This window comes from Pieris napi, chromosome 9 (genome assembly GCF_905475465.1).
Source record: "Pieris napi chromosome 9, ilPieNapi1.2, whole genome shotgun sequence".
Classification (NCBI taxonomy): domain Eukaryota; kingdom Metazoa; phylum Arthropoda; class Insecta; order Lepidoptera; family Pieridae; genus Pieris; species Pieris napi.
In genome coordinates, this window is record NC_062242.1 from 3947844 (window position 1) to 3968546 (window position 20703).

The window sequence follows — 20703 nt, forward strand, 5'->3', positions numbered from 1 at the left end:
AAGATAATGTCAAAAATGTCATGATTATTTTTGTCTGTTAATTTTATGTTGCTTTCCTTTTTCTAATTTTTTGAAGAGTAAATATATATAAAAAAAACGTCCGATATGAGCTGTCAACATATAAGTGCCAAGAGAAAAGTCTTTTGTTAATTATTTTCCAGCGTACTTTTGTATGTATCAATATAAAACATATAATATTGGCTCATTTGACGCTTATACTTGCCAAATAAATCCCTTAATTGATTGATCCATTGTAACCTGCCAAGTAAACAAATACCCGTAGTTAGGCAGAAGTCATATTTATATGAAACTTTAATTTTATAGATTGCAAGTTCACCTCAAAGAAAGAATGCACGCGCTAGAAGAGAAGAACGCATTGCAGCAAGAGTTAGAGAAGACTCGTAAGTACGCAGATGAATTGCTTCACGAGAAACAGGAGATACTCAAGGAACTCGCCAAGTGGAGGATGGAGACTGAACAGGTATGTACATGTACATTCTGTACATTCAATTCAATTCATTTCAAAAATCATTTAATCATATAGGTAACACATTGTACACTTATGATCGTCAAAAAAAAGAAATGTACCTATATGAAATGCTTCTAACTTCTGAACGGAAGAGATGAACTGGCAATAAACTCTCCGCCACTCTTTTTAATCGCCATGTTTTTTTTTTACACAACGTAAGGAGCTGCAACCATATTCCACGTGACATCTTAAGTAATTAATAATAATAACATAAATTAAAAACAAAGATTTGTCCTCTATCAGCAGGAGGCATGGTGAAATAGAGCACGCACTTACATTCTCGTGGGAACAACACGCAAACACATAATCGAAATATCTAATATCACCGCAAACATGAATTCAAGTACGACCAGTCACCACAAGTAGCACCCGTTCACGAGTATGACGCATGGCCAGCCATCGGCCCCTCGCCATATTTCTTTGTGATAATCTTCGAGACCAAAGACAAATGCTTTAATTCTTTCAAGTATCTTAAAACATTGCACGTTTAAGTCGCGTAATATAAAGGTTTAAACGTAACATTTCTCCCAGCTCAAGCGTCAGATGCTCCAACAAGAGATAGCGTTCAACATTCAACAAACGGACGCCTTGACTCGTTCCTTATCCCCAGCAGCTCCGCAGCCGCCGCCGTCGGGACTCTTCCAGCCCAAGGTATGGAAAACTTAATTTCAGAGCGTCTTTTTCATTTACGTCTACTAATGACTTCTGAAATTTCAGACAAATCTTCGAAATTAAAAAAAAGACTAGTTTTCGTCGTCGTATTGTTTATAAAAAAAAATACAGCACTGTTTAAACATAAGTACTTATCTATCTCTTTTCATCATAGTCAACACAACTTGATAGAAAGAGACGAAAGAGTTCTTAGTTTTAAACACTGCAATTAGACTGCATTAGTTTTTATGAGTAAGTCACTCAGTAACTCTTTAAATTTTATCTTGTACGTTCCTTTGTTTAATTTTATTTCGAATAGGTAAAATAAGTAATCTATAGCCATATTCTAATTCGGATTTCAAGTCATAGTCTCGTCTTGAGTGCTGTCAAATATGTTTTAACAGAAAAATGGTTTGACAGCTCTTGAAATTAGATTTAAGTTTGATTGCCTATAGCCTATTTAGAATAGGCTTGAGTTATGTGATTTTTTTGTTTACTTTTTTTAAATCAATGTAGTGGGACCGAGTAAGTTATTATAAAGTGATGTTATATGTTTATTGCAGTTGGACGGTTCATGGGAGAAACTTCAGCAAGCTCATGTGCTCGCAAGTGTTCAGCAAGGTTTTGATGTTACTAGTGATGCTGAGGTGAGTTTAAATCCTTTGGTTTCAGTACGTTCTCAAAATTCTTCAAACCAATCTTCAAAATATTTATACCGTTAATGAACGTAACTATCTCATACAGCTGAAAAGTTAACGATTATTTTAGAAAATCAAAATCATAGCAATTTTGATATACAATGTGTAGGCCAATCAAAACAAATATTTGTGTATACGTTCCTCTGATTGAGTAAAAAGGATTGACTAAAGTTCCGTTCCGTTTATGCTAGTTAAAATTAAGTATTCATATTTACGTAAAATAAGTTGTGGAAATATAATTCAATATGAAATGTTTTGTTTTACAAAAAGCTCAAGCTTCATTATATACAGACTATTAAAAATGAATAGTTTTATAGAAGCGTTACCTTTCAGAATGATGAGTCTGAAGGGGCTGAAGGTGGGCACACGGATGCTGCTGCCTTGGCTCTCATGCTGCAGGAACAGCTAGACGCCATTAACACGGAGATACGACTCATTCAGGAAGAGAAGCAGAGCACCGAAGCCAGGGCTGAGGAACTGGAGTCTAGGGTAAGTTTTTAAATTGTTAGAAGACTTAACAAATGCAGTGTTGGCCTAGTGGCTTCAGCGTGCGACACCCATCCCTGAGCTCGTAGATTCAAACCCCGGCCGTGCACCAACGGAATTTCTTTCAATGTGCGAATTTAACATTCGCTCGAAAGGTAAAGGAAAACATCGTCAGTGAACCGGCTTGCCTTAGACCCAAAAAGTCGATGGCGTGTGTCAGAGACAGGAGACTGATCACCTACTTGCCTATTAGATTGACAAATGATCATGAAACAGATACAGAAATCTTTTATCCATTTTTTATTTATTTGTATTAAGACGTAACATATAACAGCTCTAGTCTTAACTTTTCTAATCATAATTGGGAGGGTACCTACTTTGTAACTCTTAATTGCGCTTCCAATGATAAAGCTAATAATTAGCAAAATTCAATTACGCCAGGTTTTTATAACACATGATGCAGATTTGTGTCAAGTTGTCTAATGCTAAAAAGACATACGAAATTTGCAAATAAAAAAAAAAGTTGTTCAAACTGTGGCCTGTCTCTTAATGGTTGTTTTTATGTGTTTACGATATCTGTAAACAAAGAATGTCTAATTTCTTTTGTACTAAGTAATAGATTACGTAAAAAAGTGTTAATGTAATACATTACTTATAATTGTATTATCACTCAATAAATGTAAGAACTATTCTTATTTTTTTTTATTTGACGTATAATACAATTTAATTATGATAGCTTTTAATTATTTATGTGTACAATTTGAAAAACGTCTTTGTGTTTCCAGGTTGGCAGCTATGAACATATGAACGTTGTGTCGCGTCGCGCCGAGTCTCCGCCCCCAGCTGCTTCCCCTTCGCACACACATATGCATCACAAGTACCACACTGTAAGTACACACACATGTATAGTAATAATATTTCTTTCCAGCGTTTTGTTAGATTTACTTTTTATTTGAAAAGTAACAAACTATGCCATCAGTGATTACAATAAAAACAATTGAATTTGCGCATGTGGGGAATAGTTATTCATGAATTGGACTATTAAGATCTATAAGTTGTAAAATTATACCGTATGGTGTCAGGCGCCCGCGTCAATGTCACCTGCGCACGCGCACTACCGTGCGGCCATCGCCTCTGAGAGCCTGCCCTCCAGTCAGGTGCGTGCTAACCCTCTATCCTTACACACCCTCACTCCAAATGCTCAAAAGCCTTGACATCCTTGCAGGGATTATCTTGAGCGCTCAAACATAACTTATGCAATAATACTTTGTTTTTGTCTGGAACAATTTAAAGTAATATTGAATCAGCTTGCTATGAGAGCTCCCGATAGTCGCCGCAGTACCCACTCCGAACTCCTAAGCACGATTGTTAATTCTGCACACAGCAAATTATTCCGGCTAAATGTTGATATCTCTTCTAGCGATGATACTTGTGTATACATCTTAAGTATTACGCTTAAGCTTCTGCTACTAAAACGTCGTATATCTTTACTATATGTAGTCTGTATTTGGAAAAGTAATTTCCTATTCTTAGTATTCAAGTAGGATGCTTAGCGTATAGCATAACTATTGGCACGAACTGTATTAAAATTTAGCTTAGGTGTAATATATGTACGTATATTGTATGACTTCTATATTTGCTCATATGTGCTATGTTTATGGTACCGTAGCAATTGTTAAATGGAAGGAAATGCTTAGTAATAAATTTATTTATGTAAAATTTTAGAACCCTAAAATTCTTTTGTGATAAGCTATGTATAATACGCATTTACAATTAATGCATCATCAGCTTATCCAATCCAAAGGAACTTATAACGATTTAATTATAAAAATATCGCTTTTGACTTTATGTTACCCTTTGCTAAACTGAGCTCGCTGATATTGTATCCCATTCAATTGTGTAATAAATGGCCTTTGCACAGAGCTGCAAAATTAAGCAGATATTAGAATAACACCAATACAGTTGCAGCTGTGCGAGGAGGGCGTGGCTGGAGTAGGTGTGGCCGGTGTGGGAATGGGCGGGGTCTGTGAAGGTGCGGAGTCTCCTTTAACGGCGCGTTCGCTACGACTTGAAAGGGCCGCGAGGGCTATTCACGCTGAGCGAGATCGTTTGAGAACGCATTATCCTGCGCCTTATGACTCGTAAGTATTTTTGTGTGTATGTAATAATTATATGTATATTTAAGTAAATACGTTAATGTGGACGTATTTTAGTACGGTCCATGGCGTTACGTTTTGAAATCGGGTCTGTCTGTAACAGTTTTATTGAAAATAACAAATAGTTTAATTAAATAGTATTGTCTTTTATTAACATAACTTTTACACATTTAAAGAAGCACTTTTTTACGTCGTACGTAAAACGTCGGAAATTTTTTTAATTATGTAAAATAATTAATATAAGTTATATAATACATAGCTCAACATGAACCAACATAAAATAACAAAACAAAATACTTCCCCAAGCCGACTGGTCATCGTGGGGAAAAATGACCACGACCCTCTAAAGGAAAAAAATAACACTAACATGAAAAATAACACTAACATGAAAAACAAAGTAAGTGACATCCACATAGCAACTATTAACTGTCGATCTCTTAGAACACCTGAAAAACTCCAAGAACTAGAGCTGGCAATAGAAGAGTTAAAGTGGGATATTATAGGTATTAGCGAAATGCGCAGATTTGGAGAAGGTATAGAAAACCATGGCAAATACGTACTACATTATAAAGGGGAGACGCCCGGGCTGTATGGAGTTGGATTCATGGTGAAAGCAAATCTAGTCAACAACATAGAAGAACTTAGTGGATTCTCGGAACGTATTGCAATCCTTAATATAAAACTGCCCGTGAACGGAGATAAAGAAGAGAGATGGTCTATTATACAGGCATATTCACCAACTGAATCTGATAAAAAAGAGGACGTAAAAACAATTGAGGAATTCTATGAAAATCTCCAAAACGCTATTGATAACGCACACAAAAACGTCATCGTGATGGGAGACTTTAATGGACAAATTGGGATTCAAAATAGTGGGGAAGAAAATACCATAGGAAACTATGGGTATGGAAATAGAAGCAAAAACGGAACAAGACTAGTAAACTTTGCACTGGAAAACAGATTAAGTATTCTAAACAGTTTTTATAAAAGGAAACCATCAAAAAAATGGACATGGATCTCACCCAATGGACAATATAGGAATGAAATCGATTTTATTATGTCTAATAATAGAAAAGCCTTCAAGAACATTTCGATCATAAACAATTTAAACTTCCACACAGACCATAGGATGGTTCGAGTTGCGATGTCAGGAATGTTCAAGAAAACAAGACGATTTCAAAATAAACAATTAGCGGTACAATACTCAGGTGACCCTAAACTATTACTTAATAATCTTCAAACATCTCTAGATGCCGCGGAATTAGAGAAGAAAGAATATCCATCGATACAAGAAAAATACAACCTATTACTAAATCAACTAAAAACAGTAACCAGAAAAACAAACAAAAGTATCAAGAAAGAAGTCTCACTTACAATCAAACAATTATTACAAGAACGAAAAGAACTTTTACGACAAAAGGAAATTAAAGGAAACCGCCAAAGAGTAACAGAAGTAAGCAAAAAGATCAGTGAACAACTTAGGAAAGAAAGAAAAACTAAAAGATCTAATACAATGAAAAGTTACATAGAAAAGACAGGAGGAATAAAAAAGGCATTGAAGGAGTTAAACTACAAAAAGGACTGGATACCAAGTATGAGAAAGAAAGATGGCAATAATACAGGTAAAAGACTCGAAATATTAAAAATCGCTACAGAATTCTACCGAAACTTATACCAAAGTCAAAAAGAGAAAGACACTATAAAAGAAAACGACGAAATAACTAATGAAGAATATATACCGGAAATAATGAAGGAAGAAACCATAAAAGCAATAAATACACAAAAACTCGATAAAGCCCCTGGATCTGATCTTGTTACAAACGAACTTCTAAAAGCAACGTTACCAGTAATCGCTCCAAGACTTACAGATATATTTAATGAAATTATCAAAACGGAAAACATTCCAGAGGATTGGACAAAATCTACAATTATACTACTACATAAAAAAGGTGACAAAGGAGATATAGCAAATTACAGACCAATCAGTTTAATGTCCAATATTTACAAAGTGTTTTCAAAAATAATATTATCTAGAATCACAAACACACTTGAAGAAAATCAACCCAAAGAACAAGCTGGATTCCGTAGACATTTTTCAACAATAGACCACATACACGCCCTTAGACAAATACTCCAGAAATTTAAAGAATATAACAAAATTTACTACATAGGGTTCGTGGATTTCAACAAAGCATTCGACACACTTGAACATAGATTTATCTGGGACGCACTAAAAGATCAAGGCGTACATGCAAAATACATACGGATACTGAAAAACGTATACACAAAAAGCACCGCACAAGTAAAACTAGAATCTATAGGCGAAGAATTTCCGGTTGAGAGAGGTGTACGCCAGGGAGACCCAATTTCACCAAAAATATTTGCAGCAGTTCTGGAAATGATATTCAGAAATCTGGATTGGACGAATAAAGGACTAAATATAAATGGCGAAAATCTGAGTCACCTACGCTTTGCAGACGACCTAATCTTATTTTCGGAAAACCCGAAAACCCTAAAGGAAATGTTGCAACAGTTAGCGGAAGAAAGTAAGAAGGCAGGCCTGTCAATGAACTTATCGAAAACAAAAGTAATGTCTAACTCCTCACAAACAGAGTCCATAACAGTAAATGATGAAGAAATAGAGTATGTAAAGGAGTATGTGTATTTGGGACAGTTAATATCTACTGAGGAATGTATGCAAAAAGAAATAGAAAGAAGAATAACTAATACTTGGAAGAGATATTGGTCACTCAGTGAAGTCATGAAGAACCAGGATATGTCTATGAGGAACAAGAGGAGAATATACAATATGTGTATCTTACCATGCTTACTATATGGGTGCCAAACATGGGCATTGACAGAAGAACAAGCAAGGAAAATAAAAGTTTGTCAGAATGGAATGGAGAGAAGCACAATAGGAATTAAAAGAAAAGACCGAGTTAAACTAAAATGTATCAAAAACAAAACAAAATTTAAGAATGCATACACAACATACAAGTGCTTAAAGTGGAGGTGGGCTGGACATATGATAAGAGAGAAGAAGGAGAAATGGACGAGAATAATAACAGAATGGCAACCACGAGATAGTAAAAGAAACAGAGGCAGACAGACTAGAAGATGGGAGGACGACATCAAAAAAGTGGCGGGCCCAATATGGACGCGCATAGCGAAAAATAGAACAGAGTGGAAATCTTTAGAGGAGGCCTATGTCGAAAGACAAGCTGAAATGTAGAAACGACCGTTTACCGATACCGGATTTATGAAAAGAAAAGAAACTGTTAAAAGTTATAAACGTATTTGTAAGAAAAATTACTGTAAAAATAAGTTCAGCAATAAAGGCTATTTTATTTATTTTATTTTATATAATACATAAATTCAATCCGGTAAAAAAGTGTTTTCTTTAAATTGTTTAAAGTTTTTGAAAAAGTTTAGGAATGCCTTATTGAGGATTAGTCAATACTTAAAAGAATAGTTAGAAATAAAGTAAGAATAATCTTTAGTCACTAATGAAACTATTTGATTCACGCTGCCCAGGAGCTCTATAATGTCTGGAAGTATGGCAAGGATCCCGATGCACAGGTGTTTCTTTTAATAATTTTTATTCCATAACCTTAGACCGACTAACTTATGTGTAAATTATATTTCTCAAAAATATGTTTTATTAGAATAGTATAGATATGTACTGCTATCTGAATTTAAATTTGTATCTCGAGATGTAGATGAACATTGTCAAAAATACTGAACTTGATAAAAAACTTTTATTTTTAAAACCAGGTTAGACCTTCATTAACAAAAGTTAATATTTATATTTTCTCAACAAAGTTTATTTTTCAGGATCGGTACTAACTTAAATAAAAATAAAATAAATAAATCTACATTTTAAAAACGAAACGTATTTAATGTTGATCTATTAATATGAAACATCAATAAAAGTATATTGTATTTGTAAAGTAATAATTGAACGACACTAAATATCCTGTCCCGATATAGCAGCTCAAGCCAAGAGTCCCTCGGCGGTGGCACCAGCACTTGGGGTGGCGGGGCGTCGCCCGGTCTTCCTCGTGGCGTGACATCAGCAGCCTCAGCCGTCTCCATTGCGTCCATGCACCAACAGAAGAAGCGCGGCATTAAGAGCTCTCTGGGAAGATTCTTTAGTAAAAAGGATAAAGCTGGATTGCCGGTGAGTTCAAATAATAAAACGCATAGTTATATTAAAATTTGTTCTAATATTTTTTGTGGTTTATACGAATAAAATAAATCAGTGGCGATAAAACTTTTTTATGTTACATGATAATTTGTCAAGCAAACAGGCAAGTAGGTGATCAGTTCCTGTGCCTGACACACGCCGTCGACTTTTTGTGTCAAAGGTGTTTTCATTCCCCGTTGGAGCGAATCTTAAATGCGCACATAGAAAGAAAGTCTAGTGGTGCACAGCCCGGGATCGAACCTACGTCCTCAGGAATTGGGCTTGCACGCTGAAGCCGTTATGCCAACACTGCTGTTTCTGCGATTTCACATTTAAATATGACTTCTTTATTCGGTCTCATTTACATAACTTTCGAGTACTTTTTTATCGGTCAATAAGTTTTATTAAATGTTCATGATATTTATTGAAATCCATGTCTCACCACTAACTTTTTTTTCCAAAAATCACGCTTACGGGATTAAACTTAGATACAATTCACATTATTATTTTATAATCTATATTCTTAATATAATATATCAACAGGTACAAGGTCAAGGGAGTAGGACTCTATCATCAGTATCTTCGTTAGGTCTGTCGTCGCTGGTCGATGACGACGGTCAGATGTCGCAAAGCGGTATGCAAGCCCCGCTACAGCATGCGGAATACGCTAGAACTAAAACTAAGTAAGTTTCCGTTTCATTGGTATTAGTCAAGAGCATTTCTCACTTATCATAATACATGCTACGATACTTATTCATTTTCTACTAAAACATCTTAACACTAATTCCATATAATAAAGTTTTAATAATAATAATAAGTTTTTATTTGCAAAGAAAGTGGTACATTTAGTTTGATTAATTATAAAAAAAGACCGCACAATCAGCCATATAAAATAGGCTTGCAAATGTAATATCAATTATCATGATGTCATAATTATAAGAACAGTTAAGTATAATTGTTGTCAAAACTTATGATCAAAACCTCTCCCACTATAAAATTGGCACCTTGTCTTTTATTCACCCTCCCCTTGAAATCACTAATATAATAAATAGAATAAGGCCGTCTTTACCGAATGATATGTGATGATATTGCGTTCGTTAGTGCAATCACAGTCAAACACGAATACCACTTTGATAGTAAAACACATTTGCGTTATGTTAGGTACGTCACAATGTTTCCCTTTTTAATATGAGCTACTACGGTAAACCCCCCTATAACGCGGTAAACCCGGACCGCGTTATAGTCAATCGCGTTGTAGGAGTATTCTCGTAAAACCGATTTTTGAACAATTCAAAAACTAGGAACACGAATTTAATAATAAAAAAATCACAACAAACAACACAATAATTATTGACTTGACAAATCATAAATTTCACATAACTTCAGATATCTCCGCGTGATAGGGGGAACTACCGCGTTATATGGGGTACGGAAATAGCGTAATACGAAAAGGGGGGCGTTATAGGGGGATTACTTTTACTTAAAAGTCCAAAAATAAACAAGTTGTAACAATTTCAGAGATCGCGACTACCGTCACGAGTTGTTAGGTGAAGCGATGCGGGCGGGAACACCGTTTGCCCTCTGGAACGGTCCAACTGTGGTCGCCTGGCTGGAGTTGTGGGTGGGGATGCCAGCCTGGTACGTGGCCGCCTGTCGGGCTAACGTCAAGTCCGGGGCTATCATGTCGGCCCTGTCTGACCAGGAGATACAGCGGGAGATTGGTGAGCCACTTTTTGTTAAAAAAAATAAAGTTTGAAGTCTCTCCAGGTATATTGTGTAGTTAATTAGTCACCGGTTAATCAGGTTTTCAGTTTAGGTGTCTGGGTTTTTTTGAGTTGTAGCGCAAATTATGTATGTTTGTGTAAGTATTGTAAATATTTCGTGATATGTAATCGTAATAGAGCAGTAGTGGCTTCAACGTGCGACTCATCCCTGAGGTTTGATCCCTAGCGCTGAAAAACAGAAAGAAATTGAAAGAGTTGGTTTACCATTTAACATTCGCGCGGACGGTGTTGGAAAACATCGTTAGGAAACCGGCTTGCCTTAGACCCAAAAAGTCGACGGTGTGTGTCAGGCACTGGAGACTGATCACCTACCTGTCTGTAAGATTGACAAATGGTCATGAAACAGATACAGAAATCTGAGACCACCAGACCTAAAAAGGTTTTAGCGCCACTGATTTTTTTTATTTAAATATTTCGTAATATACCAAAATATCAGCTTCTGTTAATCACGTGGAATGCATGAATTATTTAAACATATAAATACAAAAGTAATATGAAAGGATATATTATGTATGTTTGTATGTGGCCTATTGTTACTAATACATATAATATACATATTGAAAGTAAAAAATATTTCTAAATTACAGGTATAAGCAACCCTCTACACCGCCTGAAGCTTCGTCTAGCAATCCAAGAGATGGTGTCTCTGACGTCACCCTCTGCCCCAAGAGGCACTGCTTGCGCAGCGCTGGCCTTTGGAGACATGAACCACGAATGGATCGGCAACGTTTGGCTGCCTTCGTTAGGTATAAATCTTCATTAGTAAATTTTCATAGTAATTATTAAAATAGGCCAAAGGTTGATGCCCTTAAAAACACGGTATTTGTTTAAATTCATTGTATCTTCTATTCTTAACGTGCATTTCAGTTTAAATAAACATTTTTGTTTAAGTACCTCACATAGTTTTAGATTTTATTGAATTTTCAATTGAAAAACGAATTATTGATATCTGATGGACGAGTCAATAAAACTTGTAATTTTCCAGGTTTACCCCAGTATAGAACGACGTTCATGGAATGTTTAGTTGACGCTCGTATGTTGGAGCATCTCACTAAAAGGGACTTACGCACGCAACTCAAGATGCTTGACAGTTTTCACAGGTTAGATGTTCAACTAGCAAAAGCTTATAATAGATCAATATAGAATGTTAAAGCTGTTATATATCTGAACGAAAATTTTACATGTTTAAAAGCGGTAACATTTTTTTATTATTATCTTACCGATTTTAATAAATTTAAAATATGAAAATTACTTCAAATACCTGATAGCTGAAAAAGGTAAAAAACAAAACATGTGCTTTGGGAGCGTTCAAGTATAACGTCACGCAATTTTTGGATATTATTGGACCCCCCCCCCCCATGTAACGCGCCGTAACGTTTTTCTGTACCCAATAGTAAAACGTTTCGTGACCACCCAGTGACTCTTTATACCTAAAAGTTACCATTATGTGGTGTAAAGTACTGCATAGTCGAAAATAATATTAACAATAACGCGTTATTCAATCTCCGCCCCGCACCGTAACGTTTTACAAAAGGACCAAAAAATTCGTTACGTAATACTTGAACGCTCCCTTTTCAGAAATTTGTGGATAGACTAATTTTGATAAAACTTGAACTGTTCTCTATTTTGCATATACCTGGTTTAAATCAAGAAAATCTGACCCATATGGCATTTTTTCCGTATACATACAATTACGGAAATTGGCACACGTGTTTGGAATCCAACTTATGTCAAACTGACTACCTTTATAATTGAATTTGGTAATAATATTGCAGGACATCGCTCCATTTCGGTGTGGCGTGTCTTAAGCGCGTGGGTTACTCCGTGCGCGCCTTGGAAGAGCGACGTCGCTCCGCAGAGCATTGCATACGGGACGTACTCGTGTGGACCAACGAGAGGCTGCAACGGTGGCTCACTGCTATTAATCTCAAGGTCAGTTTGAAATTCACATTTTGAATAAAAATCAACAACTCTCGTGATTGATTTTATATCTGTGAACTTCGGATCAGTCTGTGAATGTCGTGCTACGGTTCAGTTGAACTTAATTTATCATTTTATGAAAGTTATACAATGAATACAAAATGAATATTAAATTCACTACTTTTTTGAGATGAGGTAACACAAAATGATTTTTTTTTTGTATATTAAGTATACCTATCTTGATTATTGCTAAGTTAACACAAATACATTTTCTGAACGCACGCACGATATTTTGTGCATAAAACCTTTATTAAAATACGATCGGTAATTTGAGGGGAGAGATAACCGTATCGACGGTATAAACGTTAAATATTTGACAGTTACAAAAACTCATTAATCATGAACCCATACAAAATATATTGGAATTTTTATTTTATTTCGAACAAACCCGAATTTTTTTATATATTAAGATGTAATAAATATAATAACGACTAAATCCATATTCAAAATTCTTTCACTTACATAAATCTATTATCAGCGAATATATAAGGGTTACGAGAAATTAAGCATCTTTTAAAATTTAAATTGTTTACTGGTTAAACGCCCTATATCGAGATTGATCAGAACTATGGGATCCAATTTAATTTTTTATATAAATAATAATGTATAAGTAAAATAGTGGTACATAATTACGAAATAGCACTTTCTGTAAAACGCATTTACATACATACCTATATTTTTTTTTAATATAGAAAAGATAAAACGGAGATACTGTTATTCCGAAGATAACTGAAACTTGCAAATATGATGCTTAAATTTTTGTTATTCTTATTTCTTAATATTTCTCTTATAGGAGTACGCAGCTAACTTATCAGAGAGCGGCGTGCACGGTGCGTTGATCGCGTTGGACGATAACTTTGACGCCAACAGTATGGCGCTTGCGCTGCAGATTCCCACGCAGAATACTCAGGTATGCCGTGTTTACCCAAATTTGTAATTATTTCCTTTGAGCGTTTCATTCGCATTCTTCTCATGACATTATTATTGTTTCATCAATATTTATTCACCAATTAGTATCTTGCATAAACTATCTAAGCTCATTTTCATTTTATTATATTTTTTTTAATTTAACAACCAAGTTTCCTGCCCGTGTTCAGTTCAGTGCTTTATTAGCCGATAAAAATGAACAATCTACCTTGATTGAGACCTATTGTTAAATAATTTTATAATTGACGATTAATAATCACAACATGAATGTTGTGGACTCTGTTAATACATTTTTATAACATGAAATAATTTCCAACTGTAGGCGCGGCAAATCCTAGAAATGGAATTCAACAGTTTACTAGCGAACGGTACGGAGCGTAAGGCGCGGCAACCTCACGAGCACGCGCCTGCCTCCTGACACCACACCATCAACTAAGTGGCGTTCTAACGCTCGTGTGACGTCACAATCGGGGCCTATTAGGAACTGCAAGATCTGATCCCTGAGTGAAATGAGACGCTCGAGGTAATTCTGTCGTGTAGGCGGTTTTGTATATATTGGTCTCCGATTCGTATGGCAACACTGTCGGAAACACTAACTAGTCAATACACTTTGTCCCGATAGTGTTGCCATTGTTAATTATGAAAGGAAATGTGTTTACTGTTGTTATTCGAGCTCTGATATTAAAATAGTTTAAGCCCTATTTTGAACAAAATAGATCAAAAATAATTCGTATTAAGTAAAACTTTCATCTTTACATTTCTAGACACAATACATAATTGTTAAAAGTAAAAAATGGCTTTAGAACTATTTTATATTGGAGCTGAATATCTGAGAGAATAACAATTTTATTTTAAGGTAAAAATTTTATAATTGATGGTTAGCGTGACGCTTTACAATATGTAACGAAGTGCTCTAACGTAGATTTCCTATGTACTTAAATACAAATGTATTCCAATATTTAATGAAAGTTAACTCGCTTAAGCCTTAATAGGATATTCCCGGGAGACGACATTATTTATTTATTTTTAAATTATTTTACATTGGCGCATTGTCTGAGCGTATTTAAGTGTTCTAACATCAAAGTGCCTGGTTAAGGCTACTGTGTATGTACATAGCTAATATTAGTAGATATGTGTATGCTTCTTTATTTTTGGTTTGAATGCAGAGAAAAAATGTTTGAATTTCTAGGAATTTATATTTATTACCAAATAATGCATTCGTACGTATTTAAATACGAGAGTGAGAAAGTACTAGAAAATTGTGTATCACCATTTTAAACGATTTATCCCTGTTATTCTCGCGACACATTCGAAATGTGATAAACATTCTGAAAGTTGTAACCAAATTTGGTAGCGTGAATGATATTATGATACTTATAGACGTTTTTATTTTGAATCGTATTAATCGGTTTTGAAGTGTAATTGGAAGCATACATACATCAGTCGTGTACAGTGTTGACGCGTCATTTTGTAATCTTTTATATCTACGTAGTTAGGACATATTTTGTTAATTGGTAGTACAGACATCACTTTTTTGACCCGGTGTACGCTATTCACAATCAATTCACTTATAATAAATATCCGGAAATAATAAACTTAAAATGTGTAACCTAATGAACGTTTCCAATAAATATATATTCAACTCACCATAGATTATTTAAAAAATGTTTTAGCGTACACCGCCTCAATGAACTAGATAAGTAATATAATGTACTATTGTATAGTTATACTAATATAATTTAACCGAATCTATTGTTGTAAATATGGTTTATACATAGCGTTTATATATCGTAGCAATACCTAGCTAGGATGTGTTCAGACTAGACGTTTGTTTTTATATTGCTTAATTTATTTGTAGACTATTATTTATTAATGCTTCGCATTCGGTAAATGAATACATATTACCTCATATTGTCTTATTCTAACGGTTGTCGAAATATCACAATGTTTTATATGTACCTAAATAGTTGTTTTAGTTGGACTGTCAAGTGCAAAAGTCGTCGAGCAAATTTCACTTTTGTATTTGACTTTACCTGGTTATAGATTTATCGAAACGATATATATTATGAACAGTATTATAATAATTAGAATGTGACCACGCACTAAATAAATTAACTAGATCGACTTGAATTGGCAAATAAAAATTTAAGTTTGGACGCACAATCTTTTAAGTATTAAGTGCAGTAGGGATGTTTCAAAAATTGTCCGTTTTAAAATGTTAGGTGTGTGATGGTATAGATATCCAGTGCACTTACTATGTATTACAGAATAATATCAAAATATATCTGATGGGAATGAAATAGATAGCGATTATTTATTTTAAACTCGCAAATAGTCGACTTTAGTTACTCTAAATCCAGTACCTAAATTTTTTATTTTAATATGTTAGAGAATTGATAGGTGGTCAGGTCACATGTATTAGTGCTATAATATAGTTAAATTGCGGCGGCTAGTCAAATCGTTTCGGAACAGATCGGTTTCAATATCGTTGTGACCGGTTTGAATGAGGGAAAATTGCTCTAGGCGGCGAGCGCGCATATCATTCGAACGTTATAATTTGTGAATCTAGACGCAGCCATTTTTTGTATCGATCCTATCTATAGACAAAATTTCCACCCATTACTTTTTGAATTATATTCAGTACCTCCCACGTAGACGTTAAGAGGTTTATGTAACGAATTGAGGCAATACAGATCCGATAAATCGTTCCTTTCGTGTAGTATCCGAAACTCCACAAGTGCCAACGGACGCAGCTAGATAACAATATTTAGTATATTTTTTGTAATAGTGACATTCCAGACAGAATATGGCTCGCGCAACCAAAGAGTACAGTTACCTTCATAAGGAATTAATGTTATATAGGGTGATAGAAAAATTGTATATAATTTTTGCATGTTATATCGACGGTTAAGGGTACCGCGACGTATCAGACTGTATGCGGTCACATTCCAGGCTTCGTGTGAGTTAGCGCTTCGCCTCCTGTTTAAATTGAAATATTCGAGATATTGGGGCATTCAAGTATTGTATTCAGCTATTGTGTTGACCAATGTAATCTGAACTGTGTAACCTTTGTAAAGACTTACCAACGTGCGATGACTTACGTTATGCATAATGATAAGAGGTAAATACAATTTACACAATATCATAACTTGTTTTATTTACTGTATACTGTGGCTCTATTGAGAAGCGCGGTTCTGTTGAGAAGCACCATTTAATTTATATGTCAAGTTAATAACAGATAAACATGAGAAAACAAAACATTAACATGAAAACTGTAGACACGACGTTGATACTTCACTGTAGAAAGATCAGGGAAAGTGATTTGTGTATAGAGAAACAAAATGCACAAATTGAGGACAAGACTTAAAAGATTTATTTGTAACATGACTGACCCTCTTACAGAAATTACTAGAAAAATAGTAAGTTACGTAAAACCTTTAAATGGCTAAGTATGAATGCAAGTGTGTTAATCTTTATGTTTAATCCTTATAATATATTTTCATACATACAAGATATGATGCAAAAAATAATAAAAACCTATGTATGGAAAACTCATTTACTGAAGTAAGTAACAACAACTTTACATTGAAAGTTTACATTTGTGGTGTTTTCTTACCTGACATTTTACTTATTTGTCTACAAATTTTCTTTTTTAACTCCTTTTGACGTTTGATTTTTCGCCACTCCTCTTCTTCTTTCTGCTTTTTAAACTTGTGTGTTCTCTCCCTTGTCGCTACCTTTTGGTCCTTCTTCTTTTTGTTGTAGTTTGTTTTTATCATGGTCATAACATTTGATACTTTTTGCTCATAAGGATTCTTGATGACCGCTATCCTGTCCTTAAATATATCTTTTTTGTTACTTGTCGATAAGATACTTTTCTTAGGTTTAAACTTATAGGGAAGTCCTTTCTGTAGCTGTTTAGGAATCACTAATGGCTTGAATACTTTAGGTTGTCTTACAATCTCACTATACATGGAATCTGTATTTGCTTCACACTTGATATTATTCTCGCGTTTCAATTGTCCTTTTGTCTTCATTCCTTGCCATGCGTTTTTGTTTCCTATCGGAAGCAGTAAATTGACTACTGGCGCATAAAATTTAGTCACATCTACTTTAAACCAAGTCCGACAGAACACCAAATCACTCATTTGTATTTTATCTTCAAATGTAGCACGAAATGCTCCTTCAGGTTTATTCAGAGCTTTTTTAATCTGTCCTCTAATTCCAGACACAGTTTTTACCCTTGCTCCCTCAAATTTAGCTACTTCTAAGGTACTGGAAAACATGTCTTTTACAAAAGCTGTTTTCTTATAAATCTTTAAGGGTGTCCCAATGAGTTTTAGTTTTTTCATTATTTGGGTAGATTTATTAATTTCGTTCACACTGCCAGTAGCAGCAATTCTAAAGCCCAACCGCTTTATTTCATTGGTGCTATTAGTAACTGTCTGTAGGGCTAGGAACCCGGTGTTCTGTGGTGTGACAGGTCCATAGAAATGCATGTTGCATGTGACATGCTCAGGTGTATATTTTAAATATCTGCATTTTAGATCATCTTCTATTTTTGAATATATTGGTAATGTTTGGAAGCGTCTCCAACCAAGTGAAATAATTAATGGGTCATTGGTTTTTAATATCTTTTTATACCATCTATGTTTTTTGACTTTACAAGATACAAATCCAATATTCTGTTCAGCCATATTTAATGATCCTATCAATATTGGGTAGCTTTCATCAAAATTTGTAACAAATTCTGAAGGCATATTTTTGAATAGCATACGAATATATAGGCCAGGCCTGAATCCTTCCACCTCAACTCTTAGTCCATCATCTAAGTTTTCAAAGACTGATTTATTTAATTCAGATTGTTTTAAAGCTTCAGCTTTAAGGTTTTCATAATAAGAATGATCACCTTTTATTCTATGGTCATCAGGATTATCATATTCTGCATCAAATTTAGCTTTCAATTTTAACTTTTTATCTAATATCTCAGATTTTGATAGGTCGGCTTTTCGTTTTAAGCCTTCATTTGACTTGTCTGTTTCTTCGGCTTCATGTTTTTCTCCAGTTTCTAGATCTTCAAAATCACCAAACATTTCATCATCTCCGTCACTTGCATCATCTAATTTTAGAAGTTCCTCTGCATCTTCATCAGACGATCTTTTCCCAGTTACAAAGCAGTTAATTAAGCTTTCTTTGTTGGTTTCAGTTGTCCAATCTCTAATAACAGGTTTATCAAGAGCATAAAAGAAAGAGCATTCATCTTCATCTAATTGGTCCTTAGCTTTTTGTTTGCTTTTCTGTGAACTAGTTACTTTCTTAAATAAGCCACCAATTTCATCTTCACTGTCTTCATGTGATTCTACAGTATGTTCACTTGTTTTGTTTCCAACTTCAAATTCACCATAAACAAGTTTCATTATATTTTGAGATGTTTTTTGTCGTTCAAAATATGCCATAGTAGCTTTTTCACCTAATTTTTCTTTCCATTTTGAACCAAAGTCTTGTTCATTGTCATCACTACTTTCTTCGTTTTCTTCCTCATTATGGTCATTAGATTTTTCTTCTGTATCTTCAGCTTCAGAGTCGGTAACATTTTCCCAGGGTAACTTGTTCTTTAATTCTTTTTCACTCTGGTCAATACCACTGTCATGATCAGATTCATCACTTTCTAAATCTGTGTTGTCAGAGCTATTGTCATCTGCCTTATTGTGTGATAAATATTCATCATCCTTTATCATATCTGGATATATAACTGCACCACCACTAAATAACTTAAACCCAGTCTCTTGCATCTGTTCATCAACTGTCTCCTTAGTTTCAACAACATTTTTTAAAAGAGATTGCTTCTCATTTGCTTCCTCATCCTCTGCCTTATGTGAATGGGAACCTTTTAGTTCAATGTAAACAGCATCCTTATCATAAACTATTCCACCCACTCCAGAAAATGGTGCATATATTTGTCTTTCTCGTTCCATCAAATGTCGCTTCTTTTGACTGTTTGGTAATGGACATGGGTCAGGTAGATAAGAAAGTTCATTTATTTTCATGTCTCCGACACCTGAAAAACAATATCCAGTTACCAGAAAAAATACTATTGATTATTATTAATGATCATAATATTCTATAAGTCTTTCTTACTGTTAATAATAATAAATTAATAAGTATAAAATTAACTAACCTGCTATATGAACTGTTGAGTCTTTCATTAATGGCACACCTCTGACATATCCATATAAGACTACATCTCGGCTCACTTTAGGATCTTTTCTTATGTTATCTTGGCTGGTAATATCCTCCATTCTATCAGCTAATACATAAGCATGAGTCGTCCTCCAGCTAAGAGCTCTAAACTTCATGACTGAAATAAACCTTGACAGATTTTTTATTTCATTCCGCAAGTATTCCCCATGAATGATACCTGACAAATAAAAGAGCTTTGCTCCTTGATAAACTTCAGTCCAGAAACGATGCTTAAGTGTTTTTTTGGTCATTTTTAGTTTCTTGGGATTTTTTATCATGTCAAGATGGGTTAGAACACCCATAATTTTAGGCATTCCATGAACCTGGCAGATATTTAGAAACTCAAATATTTCCATTTCAAATCCAAAACTTGCATCACATAATAACAGCACTAAATCAGCACACTTGGCAATGTCAATCATAGAATTAACATCATTATTACATTCAATCAACGTTATTCTTCGTTTCTTCGAAGTGACAATCGTAATTGGGCCTTTTGTACTAGTAACATTTGTTTTAATAAAACTTTTGATTAGATTATTTATAAGAGTTGTTTTTCCGACGCGAGGAGGGCCTACAATAGCGACAACGATAGGAGGAGGCTCAAGGGGAGTTTTGTCTACTTGTGGTATGTGCTGTTTTTTGGCTATAACGTCTTCTTTGCGCCGAAACTGCCTTTCAGCTCGCACCACTGATTGAATAGCAAAAGCTTTAGGATTTCTTTGTCGAGCACTTAGGTTAGATTGATCAACTTGATTTTTCTTTTTCTTCTTTTCGGCCTTACGTCCCGCATGTTTAGCCCGATGGGACTTTTTCTTATCGAAAATTGCATCATCTGCCATTATGCTTTACTAGCAAGAAAATTCTAACTTCATTTAAAACTTTTCAAATAGAATTTAAAGCATTTTCAATCACGTGTATTAAAAACAAATTGATCAACAGTTCAACACTACCATGACATTCACTGAATGACTGAAATCTATTTTTATTTCTCATGTCTCGACTCTCAAACCCTCTGTCGTCTGTCAGTTATTACTTCGACATAGCATGGTCCACTGACGTCTGA

At 34.7% G+C, this 20703-nt stretch overlaps 2 protein-coding genes across 11 annotated transcripts in view; one reads left to right on the forward strand and one right to left on the reverse strand.

The window, feature by feature from the left end:
• The window catches only part of LOC125052177 (liprin-alpha), an 86670-nt gene extending 70128 nt beyond the window's left edge, over positions 1-16542 (forward strand). For 3 of the 10 annotated variants that reach the window (XM_047652820.1, XM_047652824.1, XM_047652828.1), the window contains 16 exons: positions 325-481; positions 1061-1180; positions 1744-1827; positions 2212-2367; positions 3150-3251; positions 3447-3521; positions 4327-4505; positions 8055-8099; positions 8511-8700; positions 9250-9389; positions 10225-10427; positions 11078-11236; positions 11476-11590; positions 12266-12422; positions 13264-13380; positions 13720-16542. In XM_047652820.1, coding sequence (XP_047508776.1) covers positions 325-481; positions 1061-1180; positions 1744-1827; positions 2212-2367; positions 3150-3251; positions 3447-3521; positions 4327-4505; positions 8055-8099; positions 8511-8700; positions 9250-9389; positions 10225-10427; positions 11078-11236; positions 11476-11590; positions 12266-12422; positions 13264-13380; positions 13720-13815 — 2095 coding nt within the window. In that variant the 3' untranslated portion in view covers positions 13816-16542. The remainder of the gene's footprint in view (positions 1-324; positions 482-1060; positions 1181-1743; positions 1828-2211; positions 2368-3149; positions 3252-3446; positions 3522-4326; positions 4506-8054; positions 8100-8510; positions 8701-9249; positions 9390-10224; positions 10428-11077; positions 11237-11475; positions 11591-12265; positions 12423-13263; positions 13381-13719) is intronic. The other 7 variants (XM_047652823.1, XM_047652829.1, XM_047652821.1 and 4 more) reach the window with 6 other exon arrangements.
• Positions 16543-16939: 397 nt separating this feature from the next.
• On the reverse strand, positions 16940-20621 carry LOC125052179 (ribosome biogenesis protein BMS1 homolog). The gene is made up of 2 exons (XM_047652830.1): positions 19576-20621; positions 16940-19455 (listed from the first exon to the last, which is right to left on the reverse strand). Exons 1-2 carry the CDS (start codon positions 20477-20479, stop codon positions 16991-16993), a joined length of 3369 nt encoding a protein of 1122 aa, XP_047508786.1. The 5' UTR covers positions 20480-20621; the 3' UTR covers positions 16940-16990.
• Between the last annotated feature and the right edge of the window lie 82 nt (positions 20622-20703).